At 52.9% G+C, this 27,187-nt stretch overlaps 2 protein-coding genes and 1 long non-coding RNA gene across 6 annotated transcripts in view; 2 read left to right on the top strand and 1 right to left on the bottom strand.

The window, feature by feature from the left end:
- Positions 1-6,982, top strand: part of CFAP45 (cilia and flagella associated protein 45) — a 35,087-nt gene extending 28,105 nt beyond the window's left edge. For 3 of the 4 annotated variants that reach the window (XM_077156597.1, XM_077156596.1, XM_077156598.1), the window contains 4 exons: positions 2,178-2,291; positions 2,878-3,071; positions 6,215-6,439; positions 6,769-6,981. In XM_077156597.1, coding sequence (XP_077012712.1) covers positions 2,178-2,291; positions 2,878-3,071; positions 6,215-6,439; positions 6,769-6,847 — 612 coding nt within the window. In that variant the 3' untranslated portion in view covers positions 6,848-6,981. Of the gene's footprint in view, positions 1-2,177; positions 2,292-2,877; positions 3,072-6,214; positions 6,440-6,768 lie in introns of all 4 variants that reach the window. The other variant, XM_077156599.1, reaches the window with a different exon arrangement.
- Positions 6,983-16,891: 9,909 nt separating this feature from the next.
- Positions 16,892-24,578, top strand: VSIG8 (V-set and immunoglobulin domain containing 8). Its single transcript, XM_077156601.1, has 7 exons — positions 16,892-17,306; positions 20,872-21,047; positions 21,489-21,690; positions 21,812-22,033; positions 22,827-22,955; positions 23,212-23,419; positions 24,296-24,578. The coding sequence occupies exons 1-7, from the start codon at positions 17,258-17,260 to the stop codon at positions 24,576-24,578; spliced, it is 1,269 nt and encodes a 422-aa protein (XP_077012716.1). The 5' UTR covers positions 16,892-17,257.
- Positions 18,124-24,483, bottom strand: LOC143680029 (uncharacterized). The gene is made up of 4 exons (XR_013174020.1): positions 24,354-24,483; positions 20,922-21,116; positions 18,841-18,984; positions 18,124-18,649 (listed from the first exon to the last, which is right to left on the bottom strand). It is a non-coding gene; the product is annotated as an uncharacterized LOC143680029 (long non-coding RNA).
- Positions 24,579-27,187: the final 2,609 nt, after the last annotated feature.

Genomic DNA, 27,187 nt, shown 5'->3' with positions numbered 1-27,187 from the left:
TTTGTGGATTCCTCGTGACTTGGATAATTATATTCCTACTAATCATGAGCCAGCTGCTTCATGAATTTCTGGTGAGAACTCCTGTATTGGGCGTCCTGTATTGGGTGCTAAACTCAGAAAATAAAGCCCGTTCCCACCCCCATCCCCCACTGTAGAACCTATAGGAACAAAGTCCCGTGGAGTGGCCAGCAGTATCCACAAACATGTACAGATGGACGTAACTCAAGAATATTTTAAGACTCATTCTGAGGTTGGCTTCAGTAATGAAATGATTTGGTTCCATGGAGAATGGAGGGTAAAAGATGACTTCAGATTTTAGGCACGATTTAAATGGAGTAGACATGGATTTCTGTAGAGGGGGGGAAGCTGTCAAGATGGTGGGGAAGGCATTAAACTCTTCTTGCATCTGTCCTGTAACCCCCACTAGTTTTGAAGTTCCAAGATAACAGATGCCATATCATGCTTCCTTAGGCTCCTCTATAGTAGTGATTCTGAACAAATCAGGGGGGGCGTGTGGGTATAGTTTGAAAAGGCGTATTTGCTTTATCTATTTATTACAAATACAGACTACAGAAAATAAAGTTCAACAATGCCAAGTTTTTGGCTGGCTTTCTTATAGGATATCAGGGATATTCAGGCAACAAAGTGAGGAGGCAATATTGGGGACACAGATGCTTCATGCATAGTGACATTACATAAGGGCCACTTATTGAGATCTTGGTACACAGGCTCTTAAAGTGCTTTCCATGGGTCATCTCATTTAATTCCTAAACTATGTGGTCGTCATTAATGGATTCAGAATACATAGAATGTTTCAATGTGTGTCCAGTATCCAGCAAGGCAAGAATTCCTCTATCCCCATTTTCCAGAGAGGAAACTGAAGCTCAGAGAGATCAGTGATGGAATGTGGGTTGTACGGCACTGAGTGACTATTTCCCTGACTGGGTGAAGGTGGTGATAACCCTGTGATGTGTAGGAGTTGGTGAGCAGGCTTACTGACTACAGCAGAGTTTGTGTGTGTGTGTGTGGGGGGGGGGGGGAGGACAAAGGAAACGAGGGTGGTGAGATGATGGACAGCTGAGAGCAATTTTGGGAGATGCCTCAAACCTTGAGCAGAGCTGGATGTGTAGAATGACTAGCAATCTCCATAGATTTCTGAGCAGCAGAAGAATGTGTCTTGTTTTTGAACATGGAAAGGACATCGGTGGGATGGAACTGGGACAGTTGGAGCCCGGTAAAGGGATCAGGCACTTGGGCATGCCCACAGTCCACTGGGAATATCCAAATGTATCACAGGCACTTCCCTGAGCTTAACTGTCTTCTCTGTTCCTGCCGTCAGGGCTGCTTCTTCAGCATATTATAGGCAGAGGTTGGTTGTGGAAGCATCTAGACTTCCCTGCCCTGCTGTCAAGGGTAAGATGGAACAGTGGGGCCAGCTTGACACACTGCTGTGCACAGCCGGGTAACTCACTGCGCTGTACAAAAGTCTGGGCACGTAAACAAGGGGGGAAGGAACATTCTTTATGGGATTGGGAGACTTCTGCCCAATCTGCTCCACTAGTCCATGACTGCCCAAGAATGGTAGTGGGAGGTGGGTTTGGGAAGCTTTTAGAGATGTGCCTGTTTTTTTGCAAGATGTGATAAAGGGAGCTAATTTCGATGGTTCACTTCCTAGGTAACTGCTGAACGCTGTGGGAGTGACCAAAGCATGGTGGTCTGTGTGCCTGGGGACTAATGAGATAACTTCTATCTGCTGAGCTTTACAAGCCAGGAAGGGAGCCACAAGCATTACTTCCAGAAACGTGGCCCAGTAGCCTTGCACTTGGAAATTGCATGTGATATAGTGGAAGGAGCATGAAATCTGGTTTAGAACAACTGTGTTCAAATCCTGTTTGGTAGTTTCCTAGCTATGCAGTCTTGGGCAAGACCCTTGGTCTCTGAGAACATCTATAATATTTATCTTATGAGATGTTGTGAGGACCCTCTGAGATAAGACATTTTGTAAACAGGGGAGCATTTCATAAATGTTCAGTATTTGTATGTGGATGCATTTTTGTCCTAGCTTAAAAGGAGACAGGAAGTGGTAGGGGAGATACTGGACAGACCTTTACAGGGACTTTCTCTCTGCAAGTCTGCGGGAATGGGTTCTATTTTATAAGGTGTTTTCTTCCTGGCAGGCTCGAGAAGCAGAGTTTGAGGCTGAGCAGGAGAGAATCAGGAGGGAGAAAGAGAAGGAAATCACCCGCCTGAGGGCCATGCAGGAGAAGGCCCAAGATTACCGGGCTGAGCAGGTACCTGTGCAATCTCAGCTTCCCTCTGCCTCTCCCAACCCCATAACTATGTGACAGTTTGTCAGATGGCTTCCATAGAGCAGGTGTAGAAGAGAAGATGTGAGTTATCTAGACTTCAGTAGTCTGAGAGCTGTGGGGTAGGTCTGCTCTCCATGCCTGTGGTGGCAAGGTCTGGGCAGTGCATGATGCACATAAGGTTCAGGAGAAAGTCTGGATAGTACTTGAAGAACTTTAGACCTTAACCGTTAAAATCTGTCACCAGAGGAAACTGCAGCCTCTGCCTCATTAGCAGTTTTTAATATGGGAAGACATTGCAGGGCTGCCGGGAGGTGTCTGAGCTACAGGGAAAGAACTGGATGAGTGAGGTGGAGGGAGAAGACCACCCCCCCAGGGTACCTTCTGGCCTGAAAGGACTATGACAGGATTCCATGTATTCTTTCCTGAACAACTTACTGCCAGAGAAACTCACGGTGCTTCTCAAGGCAGAATGTGCCAGTCTGTAAGCAGGTGTCTTCTCAGAGGCACCTGGTTGGTACCTGAGGTTGTCCTGCAGCCTCCTTGGTCCTCCCGGCCTCTCCTTTCCCAGGATGCCTTGCGGGCCAAGCGCAACCAGGAGGCTGCAGACAGAGAGTGGCGCAGAAAGGAAAAGGAAAATGCGCAGAAGAAGATGGAAACCGAGGCCAAGCTGCGGAAAAGTCGGCTGGAGCAGGTGGCTTTCAAGGAGCACACTCTGGCGGTCCAGGTGCAACGGGACCGGGACGAGTTCGAGAGGATTCTTCGGTAGGAGGGCCTGGAGGCCTTGGCTTCCTTTCCGTTGTACTGCAGCAGGGATGGTCCCTATTGGACCGTCTCACAGGGTACAGACAGGTGCCCACCCATCTTGACCGGCACCCTTCTACCTAGATGGATGGCTAAAATACTTCAAAGCCACCCACACCAAGGATTTTAAGATTAGAGAGTTGGAAAATAGCAGCTGGAAATGATAAAGGAATTGGGGATTACTGGAATTATTTATCCTGGATCAGCCAAGATATGTGATGGTGTAGGTGTAGCCTCCATCCTTCCTGCCCCACAACACACACAGGTTAGGGATGAAACTGCAGTAGGGGGTTTAGGAGAGAGAGAATTCAGCAATAAGAGTTGTGAGCAAGTCTTCAAAGGAGGTCTTTGCTATTCATTCAACAAATATATATTAAACCCATAGGTTCAAGGGTGCGTGCTGGATGCTACAGGAAGTATTAAGAGATAAATAGAGCTCTGTCCTTGCCGGTTCTTGTAGTACAGTTGTTAAAGACTCATACATATCCGGATGGGCTTCACCTATATTTATCCATATCTCCTTTCTTGCCTGCTCTAGCCTGTCATTTTTGTTCTTTCTCTTGGCTCAATGGCATTTCCAGCACACAAGTAGAAGCTTTCCTTGCTGGTCCCTACTCCCCCTGGCCCCATCATGGAGCTAGGTAACTAGTCAGCAGTGGTAACTGCCGTTGGGTTTCCTCTCTACTCTATTTTTTTTATGAGCCAGATCTGCCACTTCCAGAGCTGGCTTCTGGGGGTGCTCTGCTGGCTTTAACTGTCCTGGACTTACTGAGAATGACTCTCTTCTTGCTTTGGCTCAGACTCTATAAGATAAGAATTTTTCAAAAGGAAACAAACCAAACAAAATTTAAATTGGGTGGATACAAAATTACGCTTCAAACAAGTGAAGACTGGATAGTGTGGCCGAGCTCTCTTGGTCTGCACACTCTAGGTCGCCTTTCTTGGGGGACAGTTAGTCTCATGGCAGTTAGTCTCAGTTAGTCACATGGCAGACCAGCCCGCCCAGACCCCTAGCCAGAGGCAGAGCTGAGCTGGAGAAATGCCAGTCCTTTCCAGAATCAGATTCCTGATCTTTTATTGGACTGTGGGCCCTTGGCTTATTTCCACAGAGCCCTTTTGCTCTGTAGCTTTTCCTGCACTCAAATGTTAGGCTATAGTCTCTGAACACCTGTGAAGAAGGTAGCTTCCTAAAGATCCTGAAGACTCTGTCCCTGGGCTCTAGACTATCCTTCAGATGTCTCCCCTCCTTTTCTAGAGGCCTCTATGTCCTTGGACATCTGTGTTGCCTTTAGAAGGCACTAATAAATGTTGATGGAATGGAATTAAAGTCCTACTTTTGCTGCTGACCCATTTGTCTCTCCTTTGCCTTGTTTGCCTGAAGCATTCACACTAGCCAGATATTAAAAGTAGGCCAGCCCTTTGGAGAAGTTCAGCTTCACCTGTTGTTCTAGGGTAGCATCTAGATCTAGTGTCTTCAAAGCCATGTGACCACCATGGTGGGTGTCTTCCCTCTAGGAGTGTCTCTATCACAGCTATCAATTCAACATTTTGTACTTCAAAAGCATGTCCTCCTGTGTCACCTGTATATGGGCTTCCTGCTTTTGGGACAAGGGGTGACTTTTCAATCTTGGCCCATTGACTAAGTAGAGATAGCCAACTGACCCTACCCAGTGGTTCTTAGAAATGCCTGGGAATTTAAAAAATGTTGATGACCAGACACCATCTCCAAAGATTCTGATTTAATTGGTCTGGGGTGATGCCCAGGCATCAGTATTCTAATATGATTCTAATAAGCATCCAGGCCCTGTTCACTGTCCTAATCCTGAGGGAAGACCTGGCTTCTCCCTCACTCATAATTTCAACCGCCTGCTGCCCCAGTGGCTCTCCAGTGGCACATACAGGCCCCCATTTCCATCCTTATCTCTCTACCCAGAAGAATGGGAAATAACAGAAAACTGGTCTATCCATAGGCAAACAATGACAAGGCAAAGAGGAGAGTCTTCACGTGATCGCTGATGTGTCTGAGCTGTGGGGATTTGGAGTCTAATTTTGGAGGGACAAGGAAGCCAGCAGTTCTCTTCTGATAAACTGGGAAGGCTCTGTAGAAGATGTACAATTTTAGGACATGGGCGAATGATGGAAAAGAGTTGTGGGAGTTCAGAGAATAGCCATGTATGGTGGATCTTGAAAGATGGCCAGAGGGAAATGAGTGTGTGAAGTAGTGCTTTTAGTAACTTCGCTGGGGTTTGGGTGACCCCAGGGGAAAAGGGCAAGGGACAGATCCTTGCCTAAGATGATTTTACATTTATTTCTGTTCTTTATTCTTTGAGAGGAGGATTAGATATTAGCTCAAGATGGCCTATTTCCTCTGGGATGTGAGTACATCTCATTTGTGTTTTTATGAGCTTATTTGGTCACCATTAGCAATTTTCTCCCTGATCTTAGGATCCGTGAAATATCCTTGGCTACTGAGGGGAATTAGGAGAGACAGTTCAATAAGAGAACTAGGAAATGGCAGGTTTAGCTCCTTCCTTCTTCCAGTAACTGATGAGACCTAGTTATTGGAGACTTCACCACTTTTCAAATCTATATCTTTGTTGGTTTAGTTAACGTTTTTGTTTTTGTTAGTGGGGAAAGCAAGCAAGCACACAATAAATCTCAGAACAGGTGGAGAGAAGTAATGTTTTGTTACAACGGAAGACAGTAGAAACAGTGACTCCCAGTGGGTGAAACCCTGGGTACAGGACCAGCGACATGATTTACAGGGCCCAGTGCAAAATGGAAATGTGGGGTCTCTTGTTTAAAAAGTATTCAGAGTTTCAGACTGGTGACAGCTGAACATGAAAGCAAACCCAGGACCCTCCAAAGTACAGGGGCCCGTGTAACTGCACAGGCTGCGCGCCCACCCACGGGGCCGGCCTGGCTGCGTGGGCGGGGGAGCATGCGTGGTGGCCCCTTTGAGGCCCATCTCTGAGCCATGGAAGCCGAGCGCTGGAGCCCGGTGGGCCTTGCTTTCCGAAGCACGTCCAGTGGAGGAGCCCATCAAGGAGGCTCCCCCAGCGCCTCTCCCCAGCCGGCTCCAGTCCCCTGTGTCCCTCCTGCAGGGCCCAGAGAGAGCAGATTGAAAAGGAGCGGCAGGAGGAGGAGAAAAAGGCCACCGGGCGCCTCCAGCACGCCAACGAGCTGCGGCGCCAGGTGCGCGAGAACCAGCAGAGGGAGGTGCAGAACCGCATCGCCGTCTTCGAGGAGGGCCGGCGCCTCAAAGAGGAGGCCCAGAAGCGACGCGAGCGCATCGATGACATCAAGAAGAAAAAGATTGAAGAGCTGAGGTGCTCTGGAACCACGTCCTCCTCTTGCTCCTCCTCCTTCCCCCAGGGCTGCAGAGTGTGGGCTTCTGGGGCTGGAAGGGACAGCGACCCGCGCTCAGGGAGGACACCTGCCCTTGGGTGAAGGCGCGCACGGGCTGTGGCCTGCTGAGAAGTTGCAGCAGAAAGCCTTGCGGCTGGACGGCCTGGTCTTCCTGGGAGCTCCCTGGTGGGATGCTGGGGCTTTCACGTGACTGTGCGTGGGGGGTGGCTGTGGGTGCAGTGCTGATGACCTGCTGCCTCCCTCCTGATCTGATACCTCCTCTTCTACTTGCCCTGTGTTTTCCCTGCAGGGCCACTGGCCTTCCTGAGAAGTACTGCATTGAAGCTGAGCGCAAAGCTAACATCCTGCCAGCCACCTCTGTGAAATGAGCCCCTGAGCCCCTGGCGATGCCTTTGGGGAACAGAGACTGCCCAGTCTCTGGGTGTTTGTATTTGCTGCTAACCTAGACATTTCATAGCTACATATTAAATCTAGTCTTCTTCTCTAAGGAACAGCCCGGTTTTCTTGAGGGCATGAGGCTGTCACCGGGTACTGGCGTGGAGAGCAAAACTGGGAACGAGGGCCCTGGGCAGTGGCGGATGCTCAAGGCAGGGAGTGGTGCTGGGGCATGCTTCTGGGGGGAGTCACTCCCACGATTGCCCCTCGTAAGCCAGGTGCCCCTTTGTCCGGGAGGCTGCTGGCCTTTCTGTGACCCCTTGGAATGCTGTCATCAAGTCCACTGCCAGCTCAGTCCCTGCCCTGCCCCGTTTAGAGACCATTTCAGAACACTGAGGCAAGAAGCTGGAGATGCTCTCAGGGAAAGGCTGGGGCAAGGGCTGGGCTGGGTGGAGCTGGGGAAGGAGGTACCAGGGCCTGTCCCGGGGCCAACGCCTTGACTCAGACCACATGTCTGGAGGGGGTGGGGTTTGAACCTAGCGCTTGCACCTCCTGTCCCAGCTCTCTTCTGCCAGGGCTCTTTCAGCTCCGGGCTGTGCTGCAACATAGAGTCTGTCTCATCCCCTGATCAGGGCACGCCCGGGGCCCAGCACTGCTCATGCTGCCCTCCCAGTCCCCTCACCCAAACCCAGCTACCCCCCTCCAAACACACACCATTCATATAGACGGGTTCTCCTCAGTCTACCTCATTTCAATACTGTGGCTCTCCAAAGCTGTTCTTATTTGTTTTAGCTTTATTCACTTTGCCCCAAACTGTTCTTTGTTCATTTATTCACTCTTTTAAATATTTACTGAGTGCCTTCCACATGCCAGGTACTTTCTAGGCACTTAGTGAATACAGCAGACCTGATCTGCCCTCATGGAAGCTTCTCACTCATGTCAACATGCTCCTGCTTTCTACTCCCAGCTACTCCCCTCCAAACTTCTTGTACCTTTGGAATAGACTCAGCCCTTTCCGGAGAATCCTGATTACCCAGTTATCAGGGATGGCGCCAAATCCTTGCTTTTGTATGTCTTGGGGGAAAAGGGCTTCCACCCAGTCATCATCATTATCCCGTCCCCCACCCGTAACCGCTCACTCTCACCAACGTGGTGTTCCATTCTCAAATCCAGAGCCCGGGCTCATCTCCCTTGATGGGTCCTACAGAGGCAGAGGACAGCTGCTGGGTGCGTCCTGCGTGTTTACAACGCCAAGTTACAAGAGCCTCGGGCAAGAGTCCACTTTTCATAGGGCCCAGGAGAGTCAGCAAGCTGCTTCCTTGCCTCCTCTTCCTCAGGCACCTTCTCCACCTTCCCCGCCAGGGAAGACTGCTGCCTTGCTCAACCCGGTAGGTGGTCCTGGCAGCTGCATAGGGAGGAAGCTGTTAGCACCCCTAACAGCAACCCCCCTCCCTAAAGGTCCTGGTACTTGCCTCCCTAGAAGACCTGGTACCCTGCCTAGGAGGAGAGAGAAGACCCAGCAATGGCACTGAGGAGCCTGGCCCCCTTCTGTAGCTGGCACACTGGCTCAGATTCTCTCTGTGCATCACCCGTTGCTCAGTTAAACCTGCAGGGACCAAGAAGTGAGCCCTTATTTCAGGGGACCCTCTTTTCCAGGAAAGCCAGAAAGAGCCTTGGGCACCTGGAGTTTACCCAGCTCTGTAGCAAGGTCATTCATCCCAGGGCTGGGAAGAATGGGTCCTCCATGGAGTACAGGTCAAGGAGAAAGAGGGTCCTATGACCATCCCTAACCTCCAAGCCCCGGGAGAGAAAAATGGGCTAAATTCACAGGTTGAAATCTAAAGCTAATATTTGGTCAGAACCTCTGCTGGCGAAATGGGGAGCCTGGCTGTTCCCAAGGCCTAAAAGTAAGACCATCTGATAGGCTTGGGCATAAGGCAGTTATGGGTTACATGAATAGAGGACTGGCTTTAGCGAAGGGAGTACATCGCCATGTCTGAGTAGGTGAAAATGGAGTGGGAGTGAATTCCAGAGTTCTGTCCCGAGTGCTGTCATGCCTATCCCGTTCTACCCCACTCTTAATGGATTCTGCATCTTGGAATTGGCCCCTGGAGCTCACCTCCATCCCACTCATCACAGGAGAAATGTGGAGGAGGGGGTTGCTTTCTTCTCTTAGGATTGCTGAGAAGCCCTGTACAGACTTCAGTGGACTCCAAGACTGGCCTGACTCATCAGTGGGAATCTCGTTTCTAGAAGTGGGAAGCTCCTGAGAGCTGGACAGACAGCTGGGGTCTGAAGGTATCTAGGCAGATCTGGGCATCTTTTATCCCTCCATTCCTCTTATTCAGGAATGGAAATGGGGATAATTATAGGGGAAAGTCCCTCGCTTTACATGGGACTCGTGGAATCAGAATAAATTGTGCTAGAGCCAGGGCCAGGAGGGGATGGTGTGAGCCCAGCTTGCAGAGTGGGCACAGGGCTTGGAGTAAAGAGAAAATCTATATTCTCTGGGGACTCTGATGGAAATAATCAGCCTCAGTTCTGCTGCTAGACGTTGGACCTTTGCATGGGCAGTGCTTTCTGCAAGGATGGCTCATACTCAGAGGTGGAAATGCGCTTTGTGTTCCCCTTCCAAGTTACTGAATAAATTCAGGGCTGACTGGAAGGCTACAAAGCGGAAGAGTTGTACCGGGGAAATCTAGGTATGTGTAGGAAGTACTGCTTGATGCATTGTCTTTGTCAACATAAAGATGCTAGAAGCCTGGTGGGGGGGTGGGGGGATGTGCCCTAAGCTATTGACTTTGTTGTATGGTAACCTGTTCCTTTATATCTTATTTTAACATAATTTTTATGTATAAAGATATATATTAGCCCCCCAAGGACTTCTAGGTTTCTTTCCTCTGTCTTGAGTTTTTCAGTCCGTGCAATGTCAGACTCAGCTAGTCCTGCCTGGAAAAGCAAGTTGTTGGGCTCCACCTTGGAGCACCGAGTCAGATCTGCAGGCAGCTGCCTCCGGGGCATGTGACCCCCAGGCTCCTGGCTGGCCTCCATATCCTACCTGCCCACACGTGCCTGCTGCCCTGTTGCCCACGCCACGCTCTGCTGTGGCTGACAGGTGGCCTCAGAACCTCTGAGACTGCTGCAGAAACAGCCCCAGTTGGGCGTGACTCAGCAGCCTGTCCTGGTGGCTAAGCCTGGCTGACCCTGATTCAGCAGGGTGCTGGGATATCCTCTACCGCTCTTGAAAGCCTCAGTACCCCATCTGTGACTCGGGCCACAGCGGGCATTAATTGGTTTCAGTAAAAGCACTTTGATTAAGCTTGGATGAAAAGGGCTTAGAGAGTTCAAAGTCAGACAGGGCTTTTGGGGTGAGGAAAGGTGGCAGCTGTTTAGGTGACTGTGATGGGGAGACGCTGGTGTCTCAGACAGAAAGGCTGGGTGAGGAGGGCGTAAAGGGTCAGGAATGGAGAGGCAAGTTTTCCCATTCTCACCCCTCCCAACAATTCCTTCTGCAAAAAGTGGGAGCCCTGGCATGGGGTGAGGGGTGGAGGGTGGCTCATCCCAGACCAGAGGTCTCCTCCCAATTCTAAGGTGCTGTCCAAAGTGACCTGCCTCTTCTTCCCTCCTCTTCCTCCTCTTCCCTCTGAGAGATATGCTGGGAAATCATGCCAGGGTTACCTGGAAGACCGCATTTCAAACAACATAGATATCTTGGGCCTCAGAAAAGGCCAGATTGTTTCTGACTTGTTTGGGTTTAAGTAGCTCAGACCTCCTTCCCTCTGTCCTCAGCTCCCATAACTCATAGCTTTCCCAGCTGGGATCTTCTCCCTGACGTGCAAGCTCAGCTTTTCTTCCTGTCCCCTTGGGAGAGGGAATAGCCATCACAATAATGCCCTTTGATGACTCTGAGGTTGGGACAGGAATAGGGATGAGATTTTGGGTAGCTTCTCTGGAGTCACCAGGAAAGGGGAGTCAGGAGGGTATGTGGGAAGCTGTTTGGTGCTATTGAGGGAAGCATCAAATCCTAGTATCACAAGGCCAGATGGGACCTCAGAGACCCTCTGGTGCTTGAATCTCCTTTGCAAACTCTAGCCAAATGTTTGAATAGCCTTAATTTGCATACTTTGAGAGACAGGGAGCTCATTCCCTCACTGGCAGTCCAAACCATCTCAGGACAGCTCTGATGCTCAGAAAATTCCTAATACTGAGTCAACATGTATCTTTTGTGCACCTACCATAACGCCCTGATTCTTCCCTTTGGGACTACACAAAACAAGTACAGGCTGTTTTCATACCACAGCCATTCAGATATCTCCTACCCTAGCTGCTGTGCAGCCTGACTTGGTGTTGGGATGTGCCTGTAGCTCTGCAGACATGGACAACATCTCTTTCACATTGTCAAAGACAGTGATCTGAGTATTGCAGAAAGAGGCTGCTGGAGGGAGAAAGCTGGGGGAAGTGGGGAAACTTCCACTTTATCCCTTGGGCTGGGCCTTTTGCTCTCCTGGCAGTTAACACTTCCACTGGCCTGGCCAGCCCTGGCAGAGCTGCTGTGCCTCTGAGCCCCACCCACTCTGGCGCCACCTTCCCCTATCCCAGCGTCCAGGCAACGGGAAACAAACATGGAGAGCAGAGGGCTGGTCAAGACGGGCTTAGTGGGGAAGACTCTGAACCATGACACAAACCCAGCTTAGCTCTGACACCTGCCAGCACCCACACATCTTCCTTTGGTAACTGCCAGGAGGGAAAGGAAGGCCTGGAGCCTCTAGGGGCTGAAGGTACCTCAGTTCTCCACTGCGGAACTGTTTCAGGAGAATCCAGATAACAGAATCAAAGGAAGATTTTATTTCTGCAGACTCAAAAGTCAAAAAGTCCTACGTGGATTAATTCATCACAAAGATTAATCCATCTCTCTATGCACAGGAGTATACAAACCATCCAGGGCGATCAATCCTAATTGCCTAATCCATCCTGAGAGTTCAGCTTGGGTCCCAGTGAGGTGCTCTGGTGGTTTGGGGAGAAGCAAGTGATTCAATTGTCAAGTTATCCACCCTCTTCAATCTGCCAATAATCATCAGCTGTCTCTCCTGACTTCACTTTTCTCCATCTGCCTCTGGCAGGATCCTCACTTATTTCCCTAAACCTAAAATATTCTCCCAGCCACCCCTTTCCGCCCCCAAGCCTCTCCTGGCACAACTTTAGTTAGCCCTCAGTTCTGTTTAAACTTCACTTCCACCAGGCAAGGGGGCCTTGCCCAGTACTGCCACAGCTGACCAAGCTGTGGGGGACCACCCCTTTCCCTGTCTGTCTCCCAGGCTGTGCTCTATAAGGACAGAGAGTGAGTCCGATTAATCGCAGTTTCCCAACACAAAGCCCAGCCCGAAGCAGGCACAGTTCGGTTCGTGGGGTCTGTGGAACGGATGAAGGCTGTTCTGCAGGAAGTGCTTGGTCTTGGCGAGGTGAAGATACCTTCTGTTTTCAGGGTCTCTTAATTCTTCCTCTGGTTTGTCATCAGGAATTCACACACTCTAATAAGCCAACTCTTCCTTCTTCCACCTGTTCCTCTGATAGCAGTCCAACTGATGGCCATTTGAGATCCAAACACCAGAGGGTCTCTGAGGTCCCTCCTGGACTTGAGATTCAAGGATTTGGTGCTCGTCCCAATAGCCCAGAGACAGACAGTCTTTCCCCAGGGGCCATGCAGAAAAGCCTGCTAGCCCTGGGCAGATTTTCCTGCTCCCTTCTCCCACACATCCTCCAGACTCCCTTTCTTGGACTACCCTTTGCAATGTGCTTTGCCGATGCAGTGGTGAGTTAAGCCAGTTCAGTTACCGGGACTAATTTAGTGTTTCTTGCTCTTAAGAATCTGGGTCAGCGACAGACCATACTGGATGGGAGAGATTTGGGCATAAGCAGGTACCCTCTTAGGATCCCCTTCTTCTGAGGTGGGCCAGTAGGAACCCTGATGCTTGGGAAGCCTGAGAAGGGGCTCAGGCAGTCCCTTAGCTTCAAGTATCTGAAGCTCTTGCCTGCCAGCCCTGAGACAGGCCTCAGTCCCTAACCCCAACTCACATCCTCAAACTCAGCCCCACGTTGAACTCATCCCTCTCTCTATACCAAAGTCTAATCCTTCCTTAACAGACCTCAATGTTCTCCTGATAGGGAGAAGCCCTCTTATCATACCACCTTTAGGCCCCCAAGCCCTTCCCAACTAACCATGGCCTCACCTGGCAGTCCTCCAACCCCAAACTTTCACTGAAATCAGGGTGGAGAGACAGCAGCTGCAGCGGCTCCTTGGTTTGTTGGCCTCCACGGTGCCTCTGTCTGTTCTCTTTCAGACTTAAGTAGTTGGCCACCTCCTCCTTGTCCATGACTCCTGCTCCCAGATGCTTTCCTTAGAGATTTCTCTGTAAGGCAACTCCCTGGACCTGCTACCCACATTCCTGGGTGTTGGAGGCTCTAATCAAATCATTGGATAGCCTGAGTTTACACACCCTGAATGACAGGGAACCCACTACCTCATAAGCCAATCTAAACCATCTCAGAGGGCCAAGTCCACAAGAAGACTTGGGAGAGGGGGGCTGAGGACCTGCTGACTGTGTGGGGAGGGTATTTGGAAAGGGCCATACTGGCAGTCCTGGAGCCCTGGAAGGAGACATGGGGAAATTGGGCTTGAGTCCACAGAGGAGGGTGAGGGACCCTGGGCCGATTACAGCAGGGCCAAGGGACCTGTGTGGAGTCGCCATAAAGGGTAGTTTGGAGGAAGGGTAGGGAAGGCTGAGGCCTCTACCTGTACTACTCCAAAATGTTCTAGGATTGGGCTGTATCTCATGTCAGAAGCAATTCTTGGGCTTCTCTGGATCCTTGTCCTACCTCTTCTCTATGGCTCTCTCTACTGCTCTATGTCTGTTCATTTATTTCTAGGTGTCTGTCTCTGATTTTCTGTCTTAGAATAGTGGCAAATACCAACCAAACTGGAGGTGTGCATATAAGAGGGGCCGCTCTCTCCTGTGCAGACTGTGCAGAGGACAGCAAGGGGGCTAATCTGGAAATCTGTGTTGGGTCCTTAACCGTAGACTAGTCCCTCTGCTTCCTCTGTCTCTCAACCTCCGAATGGGCCATTTGGATGTTGTGTGTTTCTAATTCTGCCTTAGTCTCTATCTCAGCTCCTTTCCTAGTCATTCTCTCTCCCAGTCTCTTTCTTTCTCTCCCTGGGGGAACAGAGGGTACCCTACTAGTGTCCTAGATCTGTCCAGACCTTTATGGGGCCTGAAAAGGAAGTGGGTGGGGAAATGGGGTAGTAACTGGGAGGGGAAAAGTAGAGGGAGGAGTTACAGTAGGGGACCTCCCAGGAGTGAGGCCCTCTTCCTCTGTGGAGGATGGAATCTTGAGAAACATGGTCTGTGGGCCAGTCTCAGAGGGAGGAACCATGTGCTGGACGTATGCTATGAAAACTATGCTGATACCCCAGCGCTCTCACCCATCACAGCACTCCAGAAATCCCTGCAGGGCTCAGGACAGGAAGTCTTCTTTTATAGGCTCCAAATTGCAAGGAGGTGGCAATTACTCCTCAGTGGGCCAAGGAGGAGCAACAAGGTGTCCTGCATCTTCATACTTTGAGGGACCCAGTGTGGAAGCCTTGGAAGTGGCTGCTGTTCTTCTCCGAGCATCTAGGTGTTCAGTCTCCCCAATGCCCATCTCCAAGACCTCCCACCCCAGTAGGTCTATCCTTCAGGTGGACCTCATTTTCTAGTTCAGTTTAGACTCAAAGACCCACTCACTTCTCCAAATGCTTTTCACAGAGTTAGATGAGGGGATGAGCTTAGATTGTTAGGAGGGATTTCAGAAGTTTCATGTTATGGGATTAAGTTGCCTTATACCCCCAGATGGGTTCAGGTCCATTTGGACCCCTGTCCCAAATTTTGGGACCCCAATCAACAGCTGTTGTTGGTATTCTTCCAGAGTTATAAGGGATGAAAAACCTAGCCAAATGTAGATTTAGCTAACAGAGCCTGAGGTCTTTCCAGATCATAACTAAGACCCCATCTTTGATCCCATTAACCCCCCTGCCCTTATATCTTTAGCCCATGTTCGAATCTTAACCACAGTCTAACTCAAATCCCCAATCTTAATTCTAATCCAATTGCAATCCCAATCTTAAATCAATTTCAATCCATCTTTCAATTTAGCCCTAACTGTATTCCCAAGCATAGCCATAACACAAATCCCAGCCATAAACTCTAACCTCAGTCTAGCCAGCTCTAATTTTAATCCTAACCTTAATTCCAATTCCAACTCCGACTGTAACCTCAGTCTCATTCATAATTGCAACAAATCTCAACCTTAGGCCCAGCTCCAGCCTTCACTCCAGCTCTAATACTGGCTCAAATCTGGGACCCAATTAACCCCCAACACTACATTTTGGCTCAATGGAACTATAGCTCTAGTGCCTTTCTTTTCAGTCTCACTCTTTCTAGCCCCACCTGTCCTCTCCTCCATCCACCACTGACCTTTCATCATGGGTGGGCCCTGTTCTGGGAGGAGTCTGGACTGAAAGCAAGATGTCTGGGTTCCACCCAACTCAGTGCAGGTCCAGTAGCATCACTGGAGTTCAATCCCCATGTTTCTCCAGGACTCTGTTTCCTCATCTGTAAAATGGGGATAATGATCCCTGTTCTCCAGATTGCAGGACAACTCCAGAAACATCACAATAAATAAGGAAACAAGGATATTCACTGTGTACATCTGGTAGGCCCCAGAGCACTCTCTTATTGTTGGGAATGCAGGTGGAGGGGTTTGGCATGCGGAGATGTGTAGACTCCTTGAGCTTCCCTATGGTTTTGTCTTATTTTTCCTGGAGGGCTGAGCCCTGGGAGCATCCCTCAGCCTCATAACTCTCCCTAAGACTCTTTCCTCCTTTCCCTTCATGTGCCTCATGTCAGGCCAGGAGAGGGGCATGGAGGAGGACCTTGGACTCCTCTGAGGAAGTCAAGTTGTTGAAGGGACCACTCATGGCCTGCTTTCTACCACCACGTGTGGTGAGTCTGGGAGCCCAGGGGAAGCACGAGGTCTCTTCTGATACCCCCGGACCAACCAGCAAGGGCTGAGACCCTCCACCACTTCCCTCTGCTCTCTGGGACTCTCTACAGGTTATGAGGGTCCTTGGCTTCCCTTCCTGTGCACAGAAACAAGGATACCCAGCTATCCTTAAAAGAAACACACCAAGAGGGGCTTAGCTCTCACAAATAGTGCTGCACCAACACCCTGCCTCCCTCTGTGTCCCACACGCAGCCCAGGCAGGGTGGACACATGCTCCCACAGGCACACTGTTTCCCCGGCCCTCCTGGCACCATTTTCTCAAATGCTGCCTGACACATGACAGTTCCCTCACGTGCCCCATCCACCGACCTCACCCTTCACACACCTTGGTCCCACTCCTCTCAGCCCTGACTGAACTGGTTTCCAAACTGTGTGGGAAGAGGGGCCTAGATCCCCTGTCACACCTCCTGGTCCCCAGGCATCCCCCACCCTTTGTGTGTATCAGGGAGCAGGGGGCAAGTCAGGGGAAGACCCTATTCCCACCTACATCCCAACTCCGCCTCTTTCAGCTCAAGAGGACTGACTCCCTTTGAGTGAGCAGAGGCCTCAGAGGACGGTGAGCTGGGCATCCCTGGCCCCTTTCATCTGCCTGGGCCTTGCCTCCAGCCCCATGGTCCCAGCAACGGGGGAAGTGACCCCTTCCCTGGTGACTTTTCCCATAGACCCCAACCTCTGTGTGCCCTTGTTTTGTTTTTGGGCCCCCCTAAAGTTTCAGGAATACTTGGAGGGGATGGGGATCTGGAATGCTGGAGCCTGCTTGGGGACGGTGTGTCAGAGGCTGCGTCCTGGGGTCAGCGTTAACCCTTCAAGCCCCGGCCTCCCCTCCTCCCCAAGCCTGGCTTCTCCTTCCTCTTCCCCAAGGGAACAAATGAGTGGTGAGGGGGAGCTCTGTGGACGCTGTAAAATGGGGTGACTGTTGTCACCCCAAGGATGGGGCCAGGAGGAAGTATTGGTTTGACAGGTACCTAATTACAAGTCCCGCTGGTCGCCATGTGCCACTCTGGGGATAGGGAAGAGCTTGGGTGAGGGCTGCGTAATGCCTGGGTAGGCCACCCTGTCACCCTGCTAATTAGGGTTCCTGGGACTCCTCCCCAAGGCGGGGACCAGGCCCCCTCCCTCCCATAGAAATAACTCCGGCTGCTCCTCAGCTGGACACTCACTGCACCTTCCTGCCACCCTGGGCAGTGTTTGGGCCCTCAGCTCCCCCTCCCTCCACCTGCCCCCTACACCCACCACCTCTGGCCCCACGGCCACCGGCCCCAGGGATACCCAGCCCAGGTGGAGGAAACACCAAGCCTAGAGACATGGGAGTCCGAGGAGCGTTCCACCTTCTGCTCGTGTGCCTGAGCCCAGGTATGGTGCTGGGCAGCGGGCAGGGATGCCCAGCATAAGGCCAGGTGGGAGGGGAAGGGGGCGGCGAGGTCCTCCCAGAGGCACCTCAAAGGTGGTCTGAGCTGCCCTGGCAGGGTGCCTCCCCCTCGCACCCCCTGCTACCCTGGTTTGGGGCACCGCCGAGTGGCCCTCTCCCCAGGTCAGCCCTGGGCCTGAAGGTGTCGGTGGGTGTGGAGGCCCGTGGGTGGGCTGCCCTGTGTCCGTGAGCCCCGCGGGGACTCGTACCTGTGTGCAGGTGCCCTGTGTGCACATGCCTGCGAACGGGAGGCACCTGTGGGAACTGGACGGGGTGAGGAGAGAGCCTGGTGAGCAGTGAGGTTGGGTGGGGGCTGGGGAGGAGCCCAGGAAGGATCAGTTTCACTAGACTGTGTTGCTGTTCCCAGTGCAAGGGCCCTCCTCCGCCCAGACCAGAGCCAAGGGGAGGGAGTGGCTGGCCTTGGAAGGGCGAGAGATCAGGGATGGGGTAAGTGTGAGCGGCTTGGCTCTGTCACGGTCCCAGGCCAGGGACCCGCAGGTGGCGCACACCTGTCCCCCCACCCCCGCCTTCAGGAGAGGTCCGAGGACCGCAGGGATGGCAGCTCCCAGAGCCCCCTCAGCCCACTGCACACTCCTTGAGGGGAGGGCTCGGGTTTGGATATTGGGGCTGCCTGCTCTGCCGTGCGCGCCCCAGTAAGGGCCATTTTGTGTGAGGCTTGCCGAGTCCCTCCTGGGGTGTGCGACGTTCAGGAGGGGAGTGGGGAAAGACTACCGGAGGGAGGGAGCATTTTCAGCCGCCTCTGTGTGTGTGTTTGCATGTGTGCCCAGGAGCATGGCTCTCAGGAAGGATGCCCATGACATTCTCTCTGGTTGGGATTCCTGCTGGTAGAGCCCACTTAGGAAGTTCTGGCAGTGCTGTGGGGGCCTGGCCATCTCCACGGGTGTGGGGTGCACCTGAGGGCGGGTGAGGACAGACTCAGTGCTGCGTGTATTTATGCACCAATACCCTTTCCCCCCTCTTTTCCCTTCCCACCCCTGTCACTCCCAGGAGCTAGGAGCTCTGGAAGCATCTTAACAATCCAGAAAGGATGTACTAGCTGAGAGTAGACAGTTCTATTGAGGTGACAGCCCCTCCTGAGACAATTAGCCCCCTGTCCTCTTCCTCAGAGAGCTTGTTGTGATTCCCCAGTCCCTCTCTCCATTCAGCTCTCTCTTTCCCCCATGACCTTCTCCTCTCTCTCCAGCTTCTTTCTTCTCTTACATTCCCTGGAAGTACTTCTTCAGTGCCACAGCAATAGGAATCAAGGTGAGACACCAGGAACAACTTCCTAAGGAGAGTGAGGGGGTGGAAAACAGACTGAAACCTTTGGGAGGGGACTGCGAAAGCTTCTAAGAACTGAAAAGCTAGGGTGACGCTCCCTGGCCTGGGATAATCGGAGACACTCAGCCCAGTGCAGGGTGGAGGCACCTTCTTCCAGCTCCAGTCCGCCTCCCCAAGCCCCTCTCCTTGAACACTCACCCTCCTGGCTGGCAGGCCCCCGTGCCATGGGGGAGAGAGAGCCCTCCTGTTCTGAGTTGCTCCCAGCAGCTGCTCCCCAGGGTGGAGGCTCTGCTCTCCACTGGTTCTGGCTCATCCCTGGCATGCCCGGTGCCGCCCCAGGACCTGGCAGAAAGCATCAGGATCCTTATCTCAGGAACGAGAGGGTGTTCTCTTGGCCTGGGGCTGGAGAAGGCATCGCCAGGTCCCGTTAGTGCACCAGCCAGCCTGCTCAACCTGGAGCCTAGTGGAGTTAGGGCCCGGCTGCCGGCTCAGCTGGGGTTCTGAGGGGCAAATGTTGGGGTGTGGAAGGGGTTCCTGCTGGCTTCTCTAGAGCCAGGCCAGGCAAAGCCTGCCAGGCAGGACTTCTGCAGGTATGTCTGGTTTTGAATAAACATACACAGAGGAACATTGTGAGGGTGCAGTGGGCGTGACTTTTGGATTAATATGGATCTGTGTTTGCGTGCAGATGTCTTTCTGGATCTGACAGTGTCTGTGTGTGTGTAGGAAGGGGGATCTGCACAGACATTTTTAGTGTACAGACGTGTAAGAGTGTGTCAGTCAGTTACATCATGCAACTAAGCATGTGAGCTGCTAAGTGTGGATGTGCTCTCAGGAGAGAGCCAGAGAAGGGAAACCAGCAAGTGCCATACTTGAGGCTGAGACTGCAAAGAATGTGTTGACTGTTAACCAAAAGTGCAGGAGAGTGAGCCAAGCAGGGTGCAGGGCTGGGGGTCTGTGGAGGGAGGGTTTCAGGAGACAGGAAGGTGGAGTCCTGCGTGCAAGGGTGGGGCCACAGGTGCACCGCACCTTGGACTCCCTTTTTAGGTCCAACCGGTTGGGACTAGGGCTTGTCTGGGGCTTCAGGGTCGGGAGAGAAGAGCTCAGTCCTGAGCTTCTGGAGCCTGCCTCCTCACCCAGGGGCTGCCCGCTGGTCCACCACGGAAGCCCACAGAGGTTGCTTTTGCCACCCAGAGGGTGTGGGGCAATGCAGGGGCGGCTAGGGAGCTCCTCAGCTATACATGAACCACGCAGTCACACAAAAGGAAGGACACACAGTCCACATCACCATACACAGTCACACAGGCTCGTATGTCCCACACATACGTGTGGCCCCAGTCCCAGGTCTGCAGCATTGCTCACTATCACACACAAACACACCCAGACCGTGACCCAGGTTACAGCTGTTTGCTGCCACACCCAAGCATGCACTATCACTCAGACCACTTGCACATACATTGACACTCACGGTCTCACACTACCACACTCAAGCATACAGCACAGACATGCACTGCCCTACACAGATACACACTCACAGTCACATGCACGGGTACACACAGACACACGGTCTTCTGCTCTGCAGGCTGGAAAGGGACCCAGAGGACACTGTGTCCATCCTCCTGCCTCCAAGCAGGTACACCTCATTCATCCCAGTCAGAAGCCGCTTTTAACCAGCTAGCCTCTTCCATTAGGACGTTTAACAACTGGTGCTCCATATGCTTTCAGACACAGACACAGACACACAATAGCACACCCACACTACCATACAGTCAAGTGCATGCAAATCTTAAGGTACACATAGCAGTTACAATATTCAAAAGCACATGATGCACATGTGTGTACAAATTTGTGCATGCATAAATAAAATCATATACACATACACATGCACAACAGCCACACACACACACAAAGTATCTAGGTGTACTCTTACACAATTATAGTATAGATGCATACACAAGCATGCAGAGACACCAGCACATGAATATGCCTGCATACCCAGATACATGCATACACAAATGTATACAAATTGCACAAATATGCACATACTAATTCAGACACACACACATACAGCTCACACACACACATACACTCAGAGCAACCCCTCCTCCCTATGGAACCCCCACTGAGTCCTGGGTTGCAGCTGATAAAGAATGGCGGGAGGAAGAGGCTGGAGCTGCCCAGCCAAGCCCCTGCCCTACTCCCCTCACCCCACCGACCCTGCCCTTCCCCCAGCATTACTGTCTGCTGTGCGGATCCAGGGGGATGGCCAGGAGGTTCTGTACCTGGCGGAAGGTGACAACGTGAGGCTGGGCTGCCCCTACATCCTGGACCCAGAGGACTACGGTCCCAATGGGCTGGACATCGAGTGGATGCAGGTCAACGCAGACCCTGGCCATCATGAGAATGTGGTGAGTGCTGGGCCCAGGGTTCCTTTTTCCCTACACTTCATGGTGTTTTCCTGTTGGGCAGCCAACACCCTGTGGGGAGAAAGGGACAGACAAGGGAATCAGGACTTCGACCTTCCCCCAGGGCCTCACAGGGAGTGGGGTAACAGGAATGTGGACTCTGCAGTAGTGGGTCAAGCCAGCCAGTCAGTCCACCTCTTCCCACTCCAGACCAATGGAGAGAAACCCAAAGGTCCCTGCCCTCAACAAGTTCCCAGCCTGACCCTGATCTCATCTGACCTTCACATATTCTGTAAGAGGTCAACAGATCAGGCATCATCACTCCTATTTTCCAGCTGAGAAAATGGTCTCAGCAGTTCAGCGAATTGCCCAGGGCAGCCAATCCACCTGACCCTCCTTGGCACTGCCTGCCTCACCACTTCTATTCTCCTTCCCTTTTCCCAGTTCCTTAGCTACCAAGATAAGAGGATCAACCATGGCAACCTCCCCCAACTGCAGCGGAGGGTCCGCTTTGTAGCCCCGGATCCCAGCCAGTATGATGCCTCCATTAACCTCATGGACCTCCAGGTATCTGACACTGCCACCTATGAGTGCCGGGTCAAGAAGACTACCATGGCCAGCCGGAAGGTCATTGTCACTGTCCAAGGTATGGCCAGACTCTGGGCAAACCTTCCCCAGACTTCCGAGCCACGGGCAGCTGGGCCACCAAAGGATGTGCCTCTGCCTCTTGGCTGAGCCCTGGTTCACATCTGCCTGCTTTCTTGTAGCACGGCCTGCGGTGCCCGTGTGCTGGGCCGAGGGCCAAATGACACGCGGCAACGACCTGGTGCTGAAGTGTTTTGCCAATGGGGGCTCCCCACCCCTCTCCTACAAGTGGGCCAAGATCAGCGGGTACAACCACCCCTACCGAGCTGGGTCCTACCACTCCCAGCACAGCTTCCACTCTGAGCTCTCCTACCAGGAGTCTTTTCACAGCTCCATTAATCAAGGTGAGGTGGACGCTGGGTTGGGGAGAGTGAATATGAGTGGAAGAAATATGAGGGACTCTGGGATCTGCTGGGGCTTCCTTGGGTCATTGGCATCACCAAGTCAAGTCTGGAATCCCCGTGGGAGATCCTTCATCTGGGCCTTTGCCCAGCAGTTGCTATTGAGGGAAGAAGAGGTGGCAAACAAAAGTGGGGAGTCAGTTAAAAGCAGTCTGGTTAATTTGGAAAGAGCACAACCTGAGAGAGACAGGACTGGGCTTGAATGCTGGTTGAGCCACTGAGTGGCTCCAAGACTCAGGCAAGTTGCTTAACATCTCTGTGGCTTGGTTTCTTCAGACATGAAAAGGGAATGACATGTAACATCCATGGACATGTGGGGATTCAATGGGTAGAGGTGCATAAAACTGTCACCCAGAGAAACTGCATATTACACACCCTCAAAGGGCTAGAAGGGAACTTTGAGTTCCTCTGGTCTAACCATGTCCTCATTTTCCAAATGAGACCAAGGCTCAGAGAGACCCAGTTTCTTTAAGGCCACATGATGAATTAATGTCTCTGTCTTGCTACTTCCTGAGGAGCCTTTCCTTTATCTCTGCCTCTGCAGGGAGGTGGCTCACCTGGAGATCGGAATGGACCTACATGCGGGTGTCTGTGTGTGTGTGTGGGGGGGGGGGGGGGCAGTCACACCACCTGCCCTCCCTCCAGACTGGGTGTCCCAGCCCCAACTCACGGGGGCCTAGGCCAGGGAGGGGGCTCTGAGACCAGCCCCCAGTCTCATCTCAGCCCTCTAATGCAGTTGCAGGCCATCTGACCAATGGGGATCTGGTGCTGAAGGACATCACCCGCGCGGACGATGGGCTCTATCAGTGCACGGTGGCCAACAACGTGGGCTACAGCGTGTGCATGGTGGAGGTGAAGGTCTCAGGTAGGTGCGGGGGGGGGGGGGGCCCACGGGGCCCCAGGGGCGGGGAGGTTTGAGTTGGGGGCCTTGGAGTCTCCATCCCGCAGCCACCAGGCCCGGGGGAAACACGCGCACCTCTCCCCAAAGCCTCCTCCTTGGGTGCCGTGGGGTCCCCGACCCCCTGGAGCCCGGCCCTCTTCCCCTCAGATCCCCTCCCCTGCTACTCGGGAACCTTGCCGGGCTGCGAAGAAGCCTGACCGGCCTCCACTTCTCTCCACAGGCTACAGGCGCGTGGGCATGATCATCGGCGCCGTGCTGGGCTCCTTGCTCCTGGTGGCCTGCCTGATTATAGGCATCTGGGGGCTCGTCTGCTGCTGCTGCGGGGGCGCCGGGGCTGGCGGCGCCCGCGATGCCTTCGGCTTCCGCACTGGCGGCGGGGTCGGCGGAGGGGCCGGCGGCGGGGTCTGCGACTTGGCTAATGAGATCAGGTAAAACCTGATGCATGCTGCACGCTGCTGTGCGGCAGGGGGCCGGCGCCCTGCCCCTGCCCACCCCTGCCTGCCGTCGGCCGGCTGGGACCCCCTCACCCCAACCCTGCCCGCCAACGCCACGGAGTGCTGGGACCGCAGCATGTCGACCTGCCTCTCGCCGCATGGCTTCTGTCTCTCCCCTCCCCCCCCCCCCCCCCCCCCCCGTCTTCACCTCTGCTCCTCCAGGTCTAGCCACTTCTCTGCCTGTCAATCTGTCTTGTCTAGACTGTAAGCTCCTGGAGGGCAGGGCCTGTGTTTTTGTTTTTGTTTTGGTTGTTTTTGTTTTTTTCTTGTATCCCCTGTACTGCGCCGGTGAGAACTCTGGACATGCTTATTTAAGAGAGTTAAGTAGTGCTAATAACATATTAGAAACAAACTAGAAATAAAAATAGAACAAGACTAGCAGTGCTAATTACTGCATTGCCTTAGTGATGTTGGAAAAGATGGAGAAGATGGAAGTGAAAAGAAAGTGGGCAAAGTCAGGGTTAGGTAAGCAGAGAAGGAAAGGGAAAGCAGCTCCTTCTGGATCGCTGAGGCTCCCTCCCGGTTACAGGTGGGGAGACTGGGGGGCGCCCGGAGGGGGCTGCCTGCCGTGGGCTTTGCGGCCACGTGGCCGAGCCGCGTCCGCAGGCTTGGGGATGCGGCCTCCGGGGCCCGCCGACCCAGGCAGGGGCAGAAGGGCGAGGAGTCGATGCCGAGGGAGAGGAGCGCGAGGCAGGCGGAAGGGGGGCGCGGGGGACGACAGGGTGTCCAGAGCCGCCGGCTCTGCCCAGGCCGTGCCCACGCCGCGCCGCGGAGGAGCCCGCTCACCCGCCCGCCTGTTGTTTTCCACAGAGAGGACGCCGTGGCGCCCGGGTGCAAGGCCAGCGGGCGCGGCAGCCGCGTCACCCACCTGCTGGGGTACCCGACGCAGAACGTCAGCCGCTCCGCGCGCCGCCAGTACGCGCCTCCGCCCCGCGGCGGCCCCGAGGACGTGGCCCTGGCGCCCTGCACCGCCGCCGCCGCCGCCGCCGCCTGCGAAGCGGGCCCCTCCCCGGTCTACGTCAAGGTCAAGAGCGCCGAGCCGGCCGACTGCGCACAGGGGCTGCAGCCGCTCAAGGACGGCCTCCTGGTGTGAGCGCGCTCGCCGTGCCCCGGCTGGGGGGAGGGCGCGGGGCTCTCTGCCTGCAGCTGGGGACGCGTTCGGGCCGCAGGCATTTCCCTCTGGAAAAGCGTAGAAAGGCGGAGCCGCCTCCCTTAAAATGGGAGGGGGTGGGGGAAGGCAGAGAAAGGTTGTCTGGAGTCCTCTCGGCATCCCTGGGGTCCCCCAGGCTCCGGGGTAGGGGGTGGGAGTGGGAGGAGGAAGCGGTGTCGGGGTCAGAGAGGCCGGAGGCTCGCTGTCCCCAGCCAAGGCAGAGGGCCTTGAGGGCCCCGCGGGGTGGGGTGTGGACTGAATTGTTGTGCGCGTGAGAGCTGAGCGCCCAGGCTGCAGTGTTAGCACAATAAAGATACTGTAAGACTTGAGACTGTGGTGGCTGAGGTTCCAGGGGGGTTGGGGGTGGGGTGGGGTTGGGGGTGGGGTGGGGGTGGAGGGCCCCCGCGCCCGTGCACCACCTCCTCCTTCCCTCCTTACATCCCTAGCTGGAAGGGCCTCTCTAATTTTACTCCTTCGCTGTGTTGACAGGGAAACAGACTCCATAAGCTGGACTTCAAGTTAGAATCCAGGTTTTCTTTCTCTTTCAAGGCCAGGAAGGGGAAAGAAGGGGCTGTCAAGGATGACCACTGTGAATGCTCCCTGACCGTTTTCAAAATCCATCTTCCTCCACCCCGCAGCTGCACAACTCGACTTCTTTATTTCTCCCAGAAGTATCCCTTCCTTCTCAGCAGCCAGGGGGGATTGCAGTCCTACTGTCTGGGGTAGAAAGACATTTAAGGTCCATCTTCTTTTGATAGGAAGGGGATTGGCATTTATTAGGCACCAGCTATGTGCCAGATACTTTCAAATACTTTGTCTTATTTAATCCTTATTTTAGTCCTGTGAGGTTGTGCATGGTCTCTATTATACAGATGAAGAAACAAACCTCAGAGGAATTAGGTGTCTTAATCAAAGCCTTAAAGATAGTAATTCAAGATGATCCAGGCATGCTTGACTCCAGGACATCCGGCTGTTTCTCTGGTATTTGAATTCCTTCTACAGCATTCCTGACAAGGGGATCTTCCAACCTCATCTCCAGTTTCTCCCCTGGCAGTTCACTACCTTCCAAAGCAGTCCATTCTGCCGCTGACATCAGAGACACATTTCTTCTATTGAACCCAATGTCCTCATGTGTATTTTTGGTCCAAATTCTCCTCCTAGGGAGCAGGAAGCATCACATTTCCAAGTCAGCTGAACTTAGTGGACCAAGTGGTCATAGTCCATATAGGACGGCTGCAACAGGCACACAACTGGGGCTGGAGGTCAGAAGAGCACAGTACTTCGGTTCTCTGTTCTGCTTGGCAGGCTCTTCCTTCTCTGCTTGTCTCTCTTCTCCTGAGGAGAAGCTGGTCTTCCTAATTCTCTCTGCTCCTATCCCGGGGCCACATTAACTATGGGTTTAGATGGGCCTCAGAGTATCTGGGTTTTAAGTTCCCTAACTGAGGAAACCCTGCTTGGTTATGCATAATGAGGAAGTTCTTCTGGTTTGCTTAGAATTTGCAAAAGGGTGATGACATTGCCAGCTCTGCCTTTTTAGAGCTTGGGAGGAGAGGCTTAGCAATGATGATGGGACAGAGGGAGCCTGGGAAAACCGTCCTGGGGTGGGGAATTGGCAGGAGACTCTTTTCCTCCCGTGAGTTTCTCTGGGATACTGGGGGTAAAGGGAGTGAGAAGATTAAACAGTGGAGGGAAGCAGAGAACTCCAGGAACCATCAGTCCCTTCCTTTATTTGACCGCTTTTGTGAGCAGCTATAAGGTGACTTGTTCACAGATAGAGAGCTAGCTCTTTGCTCTAAGGCAGAGGACTGAATACAGTGACCTTGGGAGACCCTCCCAGCCCAAGGATTCTCCAGCTCAGATATCTGTAAGAAGGCAGGAACAGAGGCAGCCAGCTGGCTCTACTAGTTGGGTCAAATGACACTATCTGCTCCATTCCAGGAACCAGAGAGCCATGCTCAGACTTAGTCTTCACTTGAGGGGTGAGGACAGAGGCTCTGGCAAGAATAGCTTGTTAAAAAGCAGTGAGAGAGATTTCAGACAGACTCAGAAACAATTTTCTATTAGAGTGAGTCAACAGGGAGACCAGGGAAGTTCCTAAATCCGAAGCTGGCATCACAGCCATTATCACTGCATCCACCACCCCAGGGTGGCGAAGGAGGGGAGCTTCTGCTCCAGGGGCTTTAATTCAGGACACCTTGGGCCTTTTCAGTCATTTCTCCTGCATGAAACCGTGTCCAATTTTGAAAGAGCACTGTGGCGGTAAGTGCTTAGCAGTAGGCTTTTGATGGAGAGGGGGACGCCGTGATTTGTAGTGTTTGCCAATTTCTGTGATACAAATGTTCCCATCAAGGCTGATTTCACGCCCCTGACATGATGTGCGGTGTTGAGCAGGAGGAAATACGCAGTAGCAAACCACTGTGTGGTATTTCCACAGTGCAGACACGATAGAAGAAAATAACCTCAAGAGCTTAGATAATGCTAGTAAAATAATTAGGAAATGAGGAGTTTTGAGCGTTTATCACCTTTGCTTTTTTTTAAAAAAAATTTTTATT

The sequence above is a fragment of the Tamandua tetradactyla genome, chromosome 4, assembly GCF_023851605.1.
Source record: "Tamandua tetradactyla isolate mTamTet1 chromosome 4, mTamTet1.pri, whole genome shotgun sequence".
Taxonomy (NCBI): domain Eukaryota; kingdom Metazoa; phylum Chordata; class Mammalia; order Pilosa; family Myrmecophagidae; genus Tamandua; species Tamandua tetradactyla.
This window is presented reverse-complemented; position numbering and strand designations above follow the sequence as displayed.